Genomic DNA, 18,274 nt, shown 5'->3' on the forward strand with positions numbered 1-18,274 from the left:
TTCAGGAATGATAGTTGCTCTAGCACATATTTGAAATTAAACATACAAATGCATTTTAACAGACAGCTCGCTGACGTTGATTGTAAATGAAACTATTTAATTTTGTAAAAAAAAACCTCATTCACCACACGTTTTGTGCGTGATCTCTACATGGTTAAATTCACTATACGTAAGCAGTTCTACATTTGTGTCTATAAATGGACTGTTTAAATAGATTATTTTGAATATCGTGGAAGCTTAACTTAACGAATTGAATTTCTAAAGTTCATTGTGACGACAAATAACTTTGTCTAATTGACCTCAAAAATATACTGTCGTACGGTTGTTAAAATTAAACAAAAAACTCGTGCGTTATTCAAAAATATTTGTTTTTATCAAATAATTGTTAAATATATATACCGTTAACTCTAGAATAACAAAACTAACAATATATATATTACATGCGTATCTTTATCGTCTTATATATATATTGTTAAAAGTAATCTCTGTTACAACGAGAGTCCATTAAAATATCAATAAGCTAGAGCTCAAGGTGGGAAAATACAAGCAAGTAAAGCATTTAAATAATTAAAAGATAAAAGACTATTGAAAAGGGTTCCGGTACTTATGGTGTCTGTTTGCTTTTTATTTTTGTTGTGATTTATTTATATATTTTTATTCTAAACACTCCATTATACGTACTTTAGTATTTTCAGTTGCCTGCTTAAAACTCGCCGTACAAAGATATATTGTCGACGATCATATATTCATGTTTGGGTGTTTTTTGCTCTCCTTTTCAATTAACGTGCAAAGAATTCTCCCAATTACCCGTTTGTACAGTTCTTAAACAAGAATAGCCGATATCGCTCGAGAGGACCATACACGCAGACAAATTCCTTTAAAAATGCTATTAAATTTGGGAAGAGGTTCCTTATGTCCATGATAATGAAGACGGTCTTGATGATATCACCACAAATAATTCAAATTGAATAATTCAAAATTGTAGCATTTAGAACATATGCCATCTGCAATCCTATGAGGTCTGACATAAAAGGACATTAATGAAATAATTTCGACAATTTATGCAGAAAAAAGGACAGAGGTTAATTACATATCAGTGAAAACCAAACGTGACACATTGAATTCAATAAGTTAATTTTAACCATTCGAGTCTTACATTTCAAGAAAAAACTCTTCCCGAACCTAATTAAAAAAAATGAAAAGTGGTTTATATCACGTAATTATCACTGTGTACTGGTTGTTTTGTTGTTCTGTTTTTTAAGTACCGTTTTCTTTATATCCTTTTGGGCTTTGATGTATTAAAAGCTTATTTTGTATCCCCTACTTCTGTTTTTGATCAAAACCCGTTGAAGGTTACGTGTATTCCTGAAACACGTGTTGTGTAGTCTGTAATCTGCAGACAATCACTAAACCGGTACTTATGTTGGTGAACTGTCAGTCCCTAAGGTACCAACCGTACCATCATACAAGTAACATGTTCTTACGTACAGACATGATTGAAATAAAACATTTAGATTGTGTTTTTTTTTCAGTTTTACGGAATATCTGCGATACAGACGACTACAGATGTCTTTCGTATGTTTTAGCAACAGAACCTTTCTTTTCTCGTTTACGAATTATCAACTATTGCAACAAATCATATAGCAATACAACGGGTGTCACAAGTAAAGTCTACTGTTCCTTCAGAAGTTGTATTTTTATCGGATTTTAACACGAGTGCAATTACGAGATACATTTTTGGAGCAAAAACTGCTTATCGCTTCGGTGCTCTAGATAGAGTTCTATGAATTTTTGGTGGGATATGCGTTGCTAAATTTAGGATTCTGTGAAATACTTTTGTCTTTTTCTTTTTATCCTTTGGTCATGATGTCGACTTATACTTTTTTGTAGTATTTCTTTATATTTGAAAAGCCAAAATTTATTATACGAATGAAGAGCTTATAAACCAAAAACGCCGGGCAAGGAATCAGAGCTTTGCATGAGGGAGATATATTCCTTTATTTAAAATTATTTCCAATATTTTGTAACAGCAAACTTGAATAACACAATATCCGTATTTTCATGCCAGAATCCAAGTACTGGCTACTAGACTGGTGATACCTTCGGGGACTAACAGTCTATCAACGGAAGAAGACTAGTAATAACATTAACGGTACCAATTTTACTGCACCAGATGCACAGATACATTATTTCGAAGCAATAATTTCAGGTTATAGCTACCATTGGAAAACTTGATAAAAAATGGTTTTGGTGTACCTTTTATGCGCTTATGCGTTGATATAACCATAGATGTGTTATTTATTTGATTTAGCAAATTGTACATTATTATTCAATATTGTTTTACTTGTCTTTCTGTTGTATATTACAACATAATTAAAGGATTAAACAACTTTTCTGTTCTGATTTTTGTTGTACATTCTTTAATGTACCTTTTGTTAGTCTACATATCTCTATCAAAAGGAGGAGGATCAAAGATAAAGTAAACTACTTTAACCCTGTCACATGTTCAAGCACCTGTTATAAGTTGACGACTTTGCGAGTTTTTTTAAAAGTTATATCTTAATGTTTTAATCCTTCAGAAAATTTGTTGTTGATTACAAGTCCTTTATTTTATCTATTAACACTATTTCACAACTTTACTTTGAGTTGGAGCAGTTAAGATCTTGTCATGTAGTGTAGAGAGTTGTCTTTTGGAATCAATTACCCGTCATTCGTTTATAGATATCAGTTTTTTTTACCGCTTTAAAGACAATATCCTATATTTCGCTTAAGAGATAGTTGATATACACAAACAAGTATTGGTTATTTCTCCTGGCAATCAGATTAAACCCACTTTATGTTTAAAACATTTTTTGGTAAGTTTTTAATATGGTTTTTGTATATAACCAAAACATAATTCCAACAAAATAATGAAATATTACCAAAGTTTATTGACTCTGGTAGAATAAGGAGAGAATAAGGCACCTTGACTCTAAATCGTTCAAAAACAGTAAAAAAATTACAAGCATACGAATTTGTGGAGGGTTAAATCTACATTTGTTTAGATCTCATCATAGAATATTGATACAAAACATCCTGATAATTTTTTGATATCATATAACCATAACTCGACGAAAATTCGAAAGATAAACACATGTGGACAACAACTGAACAAAAATTAAAGATTAAGCAAAATAAATTCCACCAAAATACGGGGAGAAATAACATTTGCTCCAAAAGGGAAAGCAGTTACTTACACTATTTTGTTGTTTATGAAAATTACAAACCAGGTATTAAGGTGATGCTCAGAAACTAGGAAAAGAGGACGGTGGATAAGACAAATAGAACATTTACGTGGTCATCTGTGACATATATCACTAACGGCCAACCGAATTCTGACGGCGTCTGTAAATCCTTTGAATATATTACTTCGAATCTACGTAATGACTCTTAGTGAGTAGCTTCTTTTTAGACAAATTGTCTCTGTCCCTTCTTCATTATGTTATGGTTGCATTTTCATGCCTAGTTCAAGCTTCCATTTTTTTCCAAAATTAGAAACCGACAGACAATTTCATGGATGCTCCAATGCACGAACCAACCAACACACAGGAATTAAATCAGGTGCTACGAAAAGATAAAGCAAGACTTGTCTCACCCGTTGACAAGTAACATTGTGCTTCTAAGTCTCCTTCCTTGATAGTCATAAACGTGGAAAGTAGAATGGCATTGTGGTTGTGACAAATAAAACATATCCATCTTCACAGATTGTGTCACATCGGTCAACAAAGTCATGGTGGTGACCATGACACAATTTTAAGAAATTACTGTAACTGCACCATAAAGAACCCTTGGTTTAGTAGTTTTGTTGTTAGCAAATATGTTATGCCTATTTATAGGACGAATAACCACAGGATATTAATGCTATAAAATTCAGACATGCTTAAAGTGTAATGGGACATATTATTTAGTATATGTTCATCTACCAACACAATTGCAACCTGTTCATAAAATAGACTGTATAAATTGTTGCGGGACTACTTACAGACATTTTTTATTTTTATAATGTCATTCTAAGGTTTCAATTTTTTGGGGCTGACATCCTGACAAAAGGACTATCAATCTAGACCTTTTTTACTAACAATAGAAGAAAATATCAATACAGAATTTTTCTCACGATTTAAATTCCTCAAAATTGAGATAGAAAAGATTTGAATGTCAAGAATAAAAACGATCGAGTTAAATATCCTATCATGTGATGTCTTTAGTTCAATATCTAACTCTATCCTCTTTATTTATCCTTCTAACTAAGACATGAAATCGTGATTTTTTTTTAACGAACAATGCAAGTGAAAAATCAGCACAACATTGCACTATAACATTGTAGTATAAAACTGAAGAAATTTCTCTTCTGATCACCAGGGATCAAAATGAATCTGAAATTAGTAGTTGTCCTTCTAGGTTTCCTGTGCATTTCACAAGCCTATCCTAAGGTAAGTACTTTATGTTAATTTTAATTAAGAGTGATAGTTTTTGGATAAAAAAAGGCATTGCTCTAAAACATACGTGCACATTGTAAGATTATTTTTTTTTTGTACAAGACAATATAAAGAAATTTGACGTAAGTAATTTATTTATCTCATCTTAGAAAACTGCAAAAGCCAAATATACCTTTAAGTTAAACATTTATCAGGTTCGGTAAATTGGCATTTTGTGCTTATGTATAACATGTAGCTCGAACAAGCTATTAAAGACAAATCGAGCTTTACAAATGTCACCTTAATTATAGATTTTTTTAATTCAAATTTCTGTTTCTTTCCTTTTAATTTACAGTGCAATAGAATTTGGAGACATAAATAAGAAGAACAGCTTGATATTATTATGCAATAAATTTTCACAATTTGCTGTGATCCCTAAAATTTTTTGATGCAATTTGAAGTTTTGCACACAAATATATTGATCTATGTTTCTTTCTTATGGCTGTTAGGTTTAAGTCTGCCATAGTGGTGGTAATTTTATGACTCAATTTGCTATTCTTACCTGACGTTGGATTGCTGTTTCATTGACTTATACTCTACATCTTCTTTTATTCATATTCGAGATGTAGATTTAATGAACTTTTGTATGTGTACCAAACAGCCAATGCCCCTAGCAAATGGTCACTATATCTAAGTTGCAATCTGATTAAAATTCAAATATATCTCAGCAAGCGTTATTTGTCGAAGATCTGACACGTACGGTATGCTCGTTTCACTTTTGTAACATCTTCTGGGCATAGCGATATCAGAGATCTATATTTTAATTGATGAAACAGGCAGCTTAAAAGCAACTACAACAATTTGTGTTTTTAACTTTGTCATATTGACCAGTATAAAAAGAATAACCAACTTCAAAATAAACAAATTGTAGATACAAAGGAACAGACATGAAATAACTTGTACTCCAAGGTCCCCGCTTCCCTCAAATTGTCAAATTTGTGTTTCCAATTTATAAACAAACACTATCTCAGACACTTCCAATGTCAAAAAAGTAAGCTTAAAGTTTCATAAACTGCAATGTTAATCATAACTTATCGCACGCAATGCAAGTTTGTGTACACTTTGTAAGTCTTAAGAAGTGTTTCTTCTTCTCAGGACATCATGAAACCACATTCTCTTTTAGAAACTATCGTTTTTGGGGGTTTTTTTGGTTCACTTTGGTTTAAACTTGAAATACACATGCCCTCGATCGAATGACTTTTGTACAAATGAAGTGCCGAAAATAAAGGAAATGGATTTAAAAGGTTGACTATTGCTGTATTTCGTTTGTCATAGACTCAATTTTGCGAGCCTTGGATCAGTTTAATTTTTATTTAAGAACGTTGTTGTACGTTGTTGTTTGAAAATTATTTTTTTTACCAATCTTGTTTCATTGGGAACTTAGTGGCGTGCCATTGTTTGGATATGTTGTTGGTTTTTATTCATATTTAAAAGTAGGTCCAGAAAATACTTTGCTGGGAGGAGGTTCAAAGGTGGAACAATAAAATAAAATAAAATAAGCCCCAAGATTTACTGAGGTTTACAACCCCCTTTAACAGCGTCAGTTTGTCTGTGTGTAATAAATAAATACGTAGCCACGTGCGATCGGATTTTTGTACGTTCAATCTGGTAACACGTGAAAGGACACTTCTACGCTTTGTACACGTTGAAGTTCCTTTAATTTATAAGAAAAAAGAGTGGTTCGTATGTAGCCGGTTGCAATAACTTCAAGCCTTTCCCATGATTTACTCATTTTCCAGTTGCAGTCCAAATTTCCCATCCTTCGTCTCGTTCGACTCACTCTGTAGAGCTTACCTATTAATTTTATTATTTATTTACATTGTTCTTGTCTCGAATATACAAAAATGTCACTAGACGGACGTTAAGCAAAAACACAAACAATCAGAACATCTTCAGGTATAGATAAGCAAATAAATATATAATTGTCAATTGAAAAAAAAAGAAACATTGTTTGTTCTTGTTTTCTTATTGTCTATTATACCGATACTATGAAGCTAAAACTTTTCCTGTACTAATTTTTATTTTTGCACGTACCATTGTTAGTCATTGGCCATTGATCGAGGTTTAACAAGGTAAAGGGGACATATAAAAAAAGTTTAACTCCACCGCATATTCGTGTGCGTGTCATTAATCATTAGTATAGTCCATGATAGTCTTATGTAATATCTTTATGTTTTTTATTAAATGGAAAATATGGTGTAGATATTAGATCTTTGATAGTTTCTGTTTAACATATTCACAACGTTTTAGACTCTGGACGATTTAGACCTTGAATTTTTGTACAGATATAAAAATAAGGAGATGCGGTATGATTGCCAATGAGATAACTATCCACCAAAGTTCAAATGAAGTTGATGTACGGCTGTCTATTGTTGAAGAATGTGTGACGTTACCTTTACGTGTCTTGGTTATGTGTCGTTGTGTTATGTCTACTGTTGAAGACTGTGTGATGTTACCTTTACGTGTCTTGGTTATGTGTCGTTGTGTTATGTCTACTGTTGAAGACTGTGTGATGTTACCTTTACGTGTCTTGGTTATGTTTCGTTGTGTTATGTCCACTATTAAAGACTGTGTGATGTTACCTTTACGTGTCTTGGTTATGTGTCGTAGTGTTATGTCTACTGTTGAAGACTGTGTGATGTTACCTTACGTGTCTTGGTTATGTGTCGTTGTGTTATGTCAACTGTTGAAGACTGTGTGATGTTACCTTTTACGTGTCTTGGTTACAAATGTATGTGTCGTTGTGTTATGTCTACTGTTGAAGACTGTGTGATGTTACCTTTACGTGTCTTGGTTATGTGTCGTTGTGTTATGTCTACTGTTGAAGATTGTGTGATGTTACCTTTACGTGTCTTGGTTATGTGTCTTTGTGTTATGTCCACTATTAAAGACTGTGATGTTGCCTTTACGTGTCTTGGTTATGTGTCGTTGTGTTATGTCCACTATTAAAGACTGTGTGATGTTACCTTTACGTGTCTTGGCTATGTGTTGTTGTGTTGCTGTCTCATAAACGTATACCCAACATCTCATTTTATTCATAAGAATTTAATTGCGAGTTGTTTAAGTGCTTTAAGACCACTCTGATCGATATGCGAGTTATTTTAGAAATCGTGTTAAGATCATACTAATAACTATTGAAAACATGAACTATTAATGATTTTGATTTTTTTAGTTTTGTTTATCTAAAATTTGTTCGGTATACATTTTATACAATAGACCTTCTTTTTGGTAAACACTCTCAATCAGATGAAAGATGAACGCGCCATTCTTTGATAGCGTTTGTTACGCAAACTATGCTCTTTCTTTTATTCATTTAGTTACTTTATTTAATATTATTTTTGAAAAGTGTTTTATTTTCTCAGAGGTTTACTCTCATAAATTTCTTTATAAGTTTTAACAATGAGGCTATAGGAACTGAATGTAATACCTAAACATAGGGTTGAATAATAAGGTCATGTTATACCTTAAGTAAACGGTTTTAGTTAAACTCCCATATCCCTGGACAATAGAAAGAATAGCTGTTTGTGGATGGGGGTAAATTTAACATGACCAGCGTGATCTCCAGATTAAAATTGACAGTTAATGCGTCACAAATCATGAACAAAAAGTGTATAAATACTAGTAAGAGAAATTTCCTAACAGCATAAACTATGAAGACCACCTTGTTTATCGTGCTCTTAGGGAGCTTGTGCCTTGCAAATGCTTCTTTCAACAAGGTAAGAAGTATATTATTCTAATGTTCATTTAGACTTTGCTGACATATATGTTGATTACTAAGCTGGTATTTATTTGGCAATATTTTGCTATTGTCGTATTCATTACAAATGGTAAACCTCCCTCTCTTTTTTTACTCAGGAGGAGAATTTAAGACAAGAAGAATCCTTTTTGGAATGGATAGTAGATCGAGCAAGGCAAGGTAAGTTACTTCGTATACACAATGCGATCTGATGTGAGTACTTTTGAAAATTAAATTCTAACACTGCTGAGTAAATTAAAATTATTTTTTTATCATGAACAAATAATAATGCGTACGTTTTATTCCATATGTCCTTTTTCGTTTTCCAAAACGACAAGATACCGTCATAAGAATGGTGACTATTATAAAAACATGGTTTACGTTGACGAAATACTACAGCAACATAATAAGTGAAATAATAAAACAAATGACTAACATAGCAAAGGAACAAAACCGTTTTAAAATACGTATATCTGCTACCCGCCTCATTTTTAGACTTGTACCTCGAATTTGACATAAGCGGTCATCTCAGTGCCAGAATCTATGACAAACGAGACGATTTTCATTTTGAAATTATAAATCCCCCCCCCCCCCCCCCCGACCTTAGCAGCAATAAACCAACTTCACCTGCATATGGGATATACCTTTCCCAACTCATTCGGTATTCAAGAGCTTGCAGCTGCTACTCAGACTTTATTAAATGTCACCAGTGTCTGAGCAAAAAGTTGATGAACAAGGATTATGTCAAAGAACGTCTCTTCATTTTTTCTAAAGAAGTTTATCGGAAGATACCAAGACCTTTTTGATAAATATTCAGTATCAACTTCACAAATAGTATATGATGATCTTGAAGTATAGATTTTAGGTACTGACATTGTTTATCATCTTAATTACTTGTTAATTTGTCTTTGTATATTTATAGCCATTACTGTTTAGTCCATTTTTTGGTAATATCCTTTTGGCGTGGTTCGGTATTTGTACATTGTGTTATTGTGCTATGGTCATTTTATGTATTTTTTCTTTCATTATGTGCTTTGTCTATAGAGTGTCTTCATGCCATTTTGTTTTCTCTGTTGACTTAGTTGTTTGTCTTATAGTGATTAAGATACTAACACAATGTTGACTACTGCATCCCAATTTTTTACATTTTTACCTATTATATAGAAATAAGAAGATGTGGTACGAGTGCCAATGAGACAACTCTCCATCCAAGTCACAATGTGTAAAAAGTAAACATTACAATTATAGGTCAAAGTGCGAACCTCCAACACGGAGCCTTGGCTCACACCGAATAGCAAGCTATAAAGGGCCCAAAAATGACTAATGTAAAACAATTCAAACAGGAAAACCAACAGTCTAATCTATATAAAAACGAGAAAAGAGAAACACTTATGTCTGTTTGTATTGCTGACACATTGTTGTCAATAAAATGAAATTTTACGCGACTGTCATATAAGTGAGAGGTTTAGCTAGCTATGAAACCAGGGTTAACACACCATTTTCTACATAGGGAAATGCCTGTACAGGAATATTACAGTTGTTTCCATTCTTTTGATGTGTTTGAGCTATTGATTTTGCCAATTGTTAAGGGACTTTTCGTTTTGATTTTTTCTTGGAGTTCGGTGTTTTTGTTATTTTACTTTTTTCGTTCATTCTTGCGTATTACTAATATACTTAACATATAAAAATTATTTTACATATATTGCATTTGTACATACAGATCTAGAATAAAAACAAATATAACAACTACAAATACTATATTTTCAGAACAAAATGACAATGACAAACCAAGACCTACAGGGCAACCAGAAAGAGATGGACCAAGACCCTCTGGACGACCTCCAATGAAAGGAAAGGAAGGAAAGCGTCCAAAGCCAGAAGAGAGAGAACTTGATGGTGACAGACCAAGACCAACTGGGCAACCAGAAAGAGATGGACCAAGACCTTCTGGGAGACCACCAATGAAAGGAAAGGGAGGAGATGGACCAAGACCCTCTGGAAGACCTCCAATGAAAGGAAAGGGAGGAAAACGTCCGAAGCCAGAAGAGAGAGAACTTGATGGTGACAGACCAAGACCCTCTGGAAGACCTCCAATGAAAGAAAATGGAGGAGATCGACCAAGACCCTCTGGAAGACCTCCAATGAAAGGAAAGGGAGGAAAACGTCCAAAGCCAGAAGAGAGAGAACTTGATGGTGACAGACCAAAACCAACTGGGCAACCAGAAAGAGATGGACCAAGACCTTCTGGGAGACCACCAATGAAAGAAAAGGGAGGAGATGGACCAAGACCCTCTGGAAGACCTCCAATGAAAGGAAAGGGAGGAAAACGTCCGAAGCCAGAAGAGAGAGAACTTGATGGTGACAGACCAAGACCCTCTGGAAGACCTCCAATGAAAGGAAAGGTAGGAGATGGACCAAGACCTTCTGGAAGACCTCCAATGAAAGGAAAGGGAGGAAAACGTCCAAAGCCAGAAGAGAGAGAACTTGATGGTGACAGACCAAAACCAACTGGGCAACCAGAAAGAGATGGACCAAGACCTTCTGGAAGACCTCCAATGAAAGGAAAGGGAGGAAAACGTCCAAAGCCAGAAGAGAGAGAACTTGATGGTGACAGACCAAAACCAACTGGGCAACCAGAAAGAGATGGACCAAGACCCTCTGGAAGACCGCCAATGAAAGGACCAAGGCCTTCTGGTCAACCACCCAGAAAGGGAAAAGGTCCACGACCATCAGAAAAACAGCTTGACAAAATGCTTCGTGAACTTGAACTTGACATTGAACAGTTGGAAGGTGCGTTTTCAGTGATTACATTTCAAATACTAGGAGTTATTTGTCTCATTACCTTTTTCAGTATGACCGAACCTGAATTTTATTAAAGCTTAGCTAAATAGCTAAAAAAAAATACAGAATTAATACATTGTGAATATGATAACACTACTTATAGAAATTGGATCGTTTGTATTTAATTTTGACTGTTAGGGTTTAAAAAAAAAAGAAAAAAAAACCACATGTTACCCATTTGCAGTCTATTTTAAAAGCTCAACGTTGATCTAAACGACATCTAATAACATGATTTGTTTAATTGAGCCTTTGGAATCATTTTACATTTGTTTACCTTCTTTCAGGAAAAAATCATGAACTGCATCGTATAGTGCCTCTATCTTAAAAGAAATGAATTGAAATATTCATAAGATTGACAAATGCACATAGTATCCATTAACATATTTCTAAACATTTATCTTTACTTTCAGAATGAACACACCACTGGAGATAATTCTAGCTAAGGTAAATAGTATTTTAGTGTATTAAATTTACGGATATGAGTTTAAAGTTCCGATGAATATCATCTGATGAAATTATAATCACGAAACAGAGTACAAAAACGTGTACATTGAAATCAAAATATAAACCAATGAAAGTAACTTGTTATGATTCATGTGCGTATAATTTATTTCATGACGTGTCGAAGTGTTAAACTGAAACATTTTATGGTATTTTAAGTCAGTTTGGGAATATAAACAAACCGGGAGTATTATACATAAAAGAAGGATAGACTTTTGAGAAGATATGTCGTATACAATTCTTTTATAAAACTAAAAGGAAAAGTTCGTCACCGTACTCGTTTTTTATTATACCTAACAAAATAGTTACATTTACAGTAGTACTACACTCTATATATGTTTTTGTCACAAACTAATTATGTTTATATGACAATAAAGATATTGTTATTATAAAACTGGGGAAAAATCTCCTTATACACATTCAAAATATTATCTTAATTTGTAAAATGAGTTATTCCCATAAGATAACAGCATTCAATTCATCATTTACAAAACATCCTACAAACATATTGCATTTCTGTATCAGAATTTGCTGATTTTAGTAAATAAAATTCTTGACATTTGCAAACCAAAATGGCGGAATACACTGGAATATGGCTTTAAAAATCTCCATTTTCAACTTTTGAATCGGTTAAAATAGTATAAAATGGTATCGACTATTATTTGGCATGTCTGCATTTTCATTCTTCAGATAAAAATCTGAAACAGTACTGAATAAAATAAACTTTCATTTCATATTTATTCCGGAGACAGTCTAAACGTACCTGTGATAAAACAGTAACAGCATACTCAACTTACAAAGCATGTCGCAATGAAAGGTTTTAATCGTACTTTGACTGAACAAATAAGACCAAAAGGATAAGAAGTTTTTTGAACAAATGATGTGCATGTGTCATCAGCATCGCATGTTATTCACAGAAAAAGAAAAAAAAAACTGTCAAGACGTATACTTTTTTTCAGACCTAGGAGGTGCTATTTGGCAAGGACCATTTTTTGTATAGCTACTAACAAAACGAATTTCTATAGTTTACACATTCCTCTAAGATATGTATACATTATAAACCTTTTATTTTATAATTGCAGGAAAATCGACCGCTGTTATCATTGGTGGATGTACATATACACCAGAAAACATTTTTCAAATTTTGAAAAGGTAGTGAACATTTTCCCATTACATTTTGTACTTTTGTAATTTGCATGTACTATCATCGTAAAATAAATTAATTTACAAGTCAAATGACTTCTTTTATTTAAGTTTCAGCACAATTTTTATGTTTTAAATTTTCTTTGAATATCATACAAAATGATATGTAAAGTTTTATAGATAAACAATTTCGTAAAAATACAGACCTGCGTTTTCGCATTAAATTAGCTCTCAGTGTGTATTTAAGGATTAGATATTTTGACGAAAAAAATCATTGAATGAAAGGGAACACGCCAATGAAACAGAAACTCAAATACATAAATAATCAAAATAGCATTAACTGTACCAATTTTACTGCACCAGATGCGCATTTCGACAATAAATGTCTCTTCAGTGATGCTTGAGGCCAAAAAATTTAAAAACTCAAACTTATACAAATGTTGAAGAGCTGATAAAACCAAAAGTTTCTTGTAGTATAGCCCAAGAGTCATTTACATCAAATACCAAAAACATATATGTTGTTTTTGGAATAATTTTTATGAAAACGACAGGATAACTATTCGAGAAACAAAATCTCTACACGCAACCTATAAAATCAAAAGCCAAATAACAGCGCTTTTTATTACTGGTCTTAATTCAAAGTAAGGATTTCACTACTCTGCAAAACCCCCAATCATTATGCAAGTTCCAGACGCCTCATAAGCACCGGTTTTAGCATCATTTGTTGATAGATGTCGACAATGCTATACATCAGTCAGATTACTTCAGGTTTTAGTGGTGTTTGTGTTGCTGAGTCTTTACATTTCTATGTTGTTTTTGCTAACTTTGTTTGTATTTTCGTCGTTTTTCGTGTTCTTGCCATGGTGTGGAGAGTTTGTCTTCGACTAAAGAAATGAAAACATTTACGTTATAAATTTCATGGATTTACCTTCACCGGGAACGCTCAAAGCCGAAATTTGAAAGCCAAGGATGTATAAGAACCGAAACAGTTGAAGAGCTATATAAACCAAAAATGACATAAAACAAATAGCCAAATCCATCTAAGGTCAACTTTGCCTGAGGGAGTTAAAACCTTAGTTTCTAACGATTTCAAAATTTATTAACGGACAATTTTAGAAAGGTTGTTATAAATCATGTCAGTACCGAAGTACTGACTTCTGGGCTGATGATACTCTCGAGGACTGATAGTCCACCAGCAGAGGTATCGACCAGTTCTAAAGAGTTTGATTATCCTTCTAATTATCAGCCTCTTTTCTTTTTCGGTATGCAATTTAACGTCGTCATCTAAGCCTTTTTGAACATCAGTCCGATAATATCGTTGTAAAATACAGAAACAATACATACATATGGAATATCAAGTTATTTAAACCCGCTGCATTTGTTTGCGCCTGTCCTTAGTCAGGAACCTGATGTTCAGTGGTTGTCGTTTGTTGATGTGGTTCATAAGTGTTTCTCGTTTCTCGTTTTTTATATAGATTAGACCGTTGGTTTTCCTATTTGAATGGTTTAACACTAGTAATTTTTGGGGCCCTTTATAGCTTGCTGTTCGGTGTGAGCCAAGGCTCCGTATTGAAGGCCGTACTTTGACCTATAATGGTTTACTTTTACAAATTGTGACTTGGATGGAGAGTTGTCTCATTGGCACTCATACCACATCTTCTTATATCTATTTGTATGATAACTTGGTAGAACATAATGTATTAATAGGGGGAAAAAAGCAAATAGACTGCATAATAGTTTCAATACACAAACAGACAGAAACCGTTTTGAGAACGATTCAATGTGCTAGTGTTAGTTAGCGTCTTTGTTATGGTACAGATGGACTCGAATTTAAACCAAATGAAAGTGAAATTAAAAGTCAAATTTGAAAAAGACGTTTGGACAACTTGTATTAATGTGTGTAAAGAGACAACTTACATTGATGTTTGTAAAGACAATATAGGCGAGTGACATTTTTCAAAAAGCCTCTTAGTTAAGGACTTTAATGCACCCACCTAACACACCTATCATTCGAAAGCTTATTATCTGTACTTTCTGTTTTGCCCGGTCGTAAAAACATCGTACTGTGCATTTTCTGTTAAATCAAGGTCAAAGGTCAAGAATAAATATTCCAAATTTTTGCGATAATTAAACAAAAAGCCATTTTCTAGTTCTTGTACGATAAAATTTTCCAAAAGATCATATGAACCTTATATAACATGATACATTAATTCCAAATCAAACAAAAATTAAGAGGTAAGTTGCGCAATATTTCTGGATAATTGAAATTCTTAACAAATCCTACAAAAATGAAAAAAAAAATGCTCTAAAAGCAAAATATATCTTGGGGATCGATATGTGTATGCTCAAACATTAAATAAATGTATGGTTTTTAGGTCAAGGAACATTTTTTTATAATTTTAAGGTGCAATTATTAACTATTGTTCATGGAACAGCCTTCTGTTGAAGTGTTTTCAGTTGCCCAAAAATCTGCCATCTACGAATAGCGATCATTTTGTTTTTCTATGTTTAGATAGCACATCGATAATTGTCAATATCAGGGAGGAGAATAATTGTCCTTAATAAAAGAATGGGTATTTCAAGTTCAAAAAGAAATATACGAGCTAATTGAGGTAAAAATATGTTTTTTTTTCGAAGTCAAACATATTTACCTTTTGAAGTCATGTTGAAATGCAAACATGACTTTGCGACTAAATCGGTGGCAACATTGAAATAAGTAACCATCGTTTGAAAACACTTGGTTGTCTTTTGCGTGATATGAACAAAATAGATATAATGCTGCTGCTTTTTATTTTGTTTAAAAACGTGTTAGACATGTTAAATGCGTTTAGAAGTTTAATCTCGGTAAGAAAGCTGTTTTGAGTGTTTTCAGCATAAGCTTTTAGAATACAAATGCAGGTAATTGTGTATGTAAAAACATTTTTGGTAGTTGTGTTATTAAATAAATGAAAGGTTGAATACTCCTGACCTCATAAGATCATTCGCAGTTTGAGGTAGTGATCGTTTTCATGCTGCGCTGTGTTTTGTGGACTATTTGTTCGTCTGTTGGACTTTTATTTTATTTTGTTCATGTTTCTTTGATTCATGGTTTGAGATTGTCCCTTTTGTATCACTTTACTTTAAATGCATTAAGTTGCAGAAATGAAAATCGCCAAAAAATCGCCTTACAGTAAAGTAAAGAGGATTAAACGCAATAAGAAAAATATCCGCGAAAATAAGTTAAAATTGAGAATGGAAATGGGGAATGTGTCCAAGAGACAACAACCCGACCATAGAACAGACAACAGCAGAAGGTCACCAACAGGTCTTCAATGCAGCGAGAAATTCCCGCACCCGGAGGCGTCCTTCAGCTGGCCCCTAAACAAATATATATACTAGTTCAGTGATAATGAACGCCATACTAAACTCCAAATTGTACACAAGAAACTAAAATTAAAAATAATACAAGACTGACAAAGTCTAGAGGTTAGTTTGCTGACGGTGATATATATAACCAATTCGTCATCATGATATATTTAACCACAATTTTCAAACTATTATTACTAAAAGAGAATTGAAAGATATCAAAGAGACATTCAAACTCATATTTGAAAACAAACTGACAAAGCCGGGACAAGAAACCAAAAAAACGACAAAAAGACAAGCAAGAGTATACAAAACACAACATATTAAACAAAAAACCCCCAAAAACTGGGGGTGAATTCAGGGGCTCCAGAAGGGTAAGCAGATCCTATTCCACATGTGGCACCCGTCTTGTGGCTCATGTTATTCCTAACCGGGAGATAAGTCTAATTCGGTAGGTGATATTCGAGGCAGAGATGATGATATTGTGGTTACGTCGATTGGAACTTACTTATCCGTCGTCATCTGGCGAATCGGATATTCCATAACGGTCATCCAACTTGTAATGGCGTCCATAAAATTTTCAACTTCGCATTTTGAACTCTGTTTTAGTAGCTTCCTTGTGAGCAGCAACCCACTATCAAGGAAATCATGAAAGTAAATGCAAGCTCTGGAATATGGTATCAACTGGGAGATATATAATCCATATGTAGGCGTTGCTGGAATGTTGCTACATAGAAATGGAAAGTTCACAATTGAGTAGCTGAAATCATCTCTTTTGTTGTAAAATTTATGCATTTAAACAATGAATAATGCAGTTTAAGCAGCCAAGAAGACAAGTTTTCTAATGTGTATACTGGTATTTGAATTCTTTGAAATTTCAATTTTTATTAATTTATTTTTTATTTATTTTTGTCTATTTTCAATTTCTTTTTTATGGTTGACATTATATAAATAAAAGGTCTTTTCACTACATCAATGTTTATAATGAAATTACAAATCAAACAATAAGAAAAGTTGAAAGATGTTTATTTCAGTCTAGCAGTTACAATGCACATTGCAATGTCGCAGTTTCGCCCCCTTAATTTCAAGCAATAGTATGATGCTCGCATATATTTTGTTACTTTAAATGTTTCACATTCTTCAGAATTTGTTTCTTCAATCTTATATTGACCACATACAATGTTTAAAAGGGAAGAAGCGCTTAAAAGCTGTGTTTCGGCAGATGGCGGTATTTTGGGCAACTGTATGAGTTGTTATGATTTGCTGTTTTATTAGAAGTAGCATAATTATAGGAAATTGATGGTGTCAAAAACTTCTTTAATATTTTTTACAGGGTTTACTTAGTTTTAAGTGATTAGCAGTTGCATCAGAAACAAAAATTTTGGTTTTCACTCATTTTATTAACTTTTACTCGAATTTCAGGAAACATGTGCTGTCTATCAAAACACGCTTTTTAAAAATATTTAAAAGTGCGTTTGATAAATGACTGTTAATCTCTCTGCTAAAAAGTTTGAACTGTCTGCATACATGAGTTTATTATATAGAAGTCAGAATATGCAATCAAGCTGACGTCTTGGAAAATATGCACTTATTCGTCCTTGACATTTGATCTTCATTTGACGGAAATTGCCCTGTACGATTTTTTACGACCGGGCAAAACAGATAGGTTAGCGTTCGAATGATATATAATTTAGCTGTGTGTTAGGTGGGTGCATTAAAAATTTAATTTTATGGTTAAAGTCACTCCACTAATATTGTGTAATAATTCATGTACGAGGTGAAGTGCAAAATTAATATCGTGTTAAAGTTCGAAATATAGTTCGGATTATAGTCATGAGTTGATACTCTCGTAATGTAAAATTATGACATGTTGTGCGCTTCGTAAGTTTAACGCTATTGCGTTATTGAAAAAGAAAAAAATTAATGGAAACATTGATACAATGTCATGTGTATAAAAATATATTAGAAAAATTGTGTTGGTACATTTACAAGTTATAGCATTTCTTTCTAAATCTCAGTTTTTGCCAATGCAGGTTTAGATGCTGGCTGGACGATAACTTTCAAAAATGTATAAGCTCTAACATTTTAGCTTGCAAAAGGGAAACATGACCCACTTTTCTCATTCATATACGTTTGAAAGGCTGATGTCAACTTCAGTCATAAGCTATAAAAGTGATGCATTTGAAATCACATT

General features: G+C 33.2%; 1 protein-coding gene across 1 annotated transcript; it reads left to right on the top strand.

The window, feature by feature from the left end:
- Positions 1–4,317: 4,317 nt before the first annotated feature.
- On the top strand, positions 4,318–12,828 carry LOC127736914 (basic salivary proline-rich protein 3-like). Its single transcript, XM_052247479.1, has 5 exons — positions 4,318–4,469; positions 8,370–8,430; positions 10,018–11,040; positions 11,502–11,535; positions 12,675–12,828. The coding sequence occupies exons 1-4, from the start codon at positions 4,407–4,409 to the stop codon at positions 11,504–11,506; spliced, it is 1,152 nt and encodes a 383-aa protein (XP_052103439.1). The 5' UTR covers positions 4,318–4,406; the 3' UTR covers positions 11,507–11,535; positions 12,675–12,828.
- Positions 12,829–18,274: the final 5,446 nt, after the last annotated feature.

Source organism: Mytilus californianus, unplaced genomic scaffold (genome assembly GCF_021869535.1).
Source record: "Mytilus californianus isolate M0D057914Y unplaced genomic scaffold, xbMytCali1.0.p SCAF_4, whole genome shotgun sequence".
In the NCBI taxonomy this organism is placed as follows: Eukaryota; Metazoa; Mollusca; class Bivalvia; order Mytilida; family Mytilidae; genus Mytilus; species Mytilus californianus.

Bases quoted from the DNA above. Each gene is read 5' to 3' on its own strand.
- LOC127736914 (XM_052247479.1), top strand. From the start codon at position 4,407: ATGAATCTGAAATTAGTAGTTGTCCTTCTAGGTTTCCTGTGCATTTCA. The intron at 4,470-8,369 runs GTAAGTACTTTA...TTTTTTACTCAG, and splicing joins TTTCACAAGCCTATCCTAAG to GAGGAGAATTTAAGACAAGA. The intron at 8,431-10,017 runs GTAAGTTACTTC...CTATATTTTCAG, and splicing joins AGTAGATCGAGCAAGGCAAG to AACAAAATGACAATGACAAA.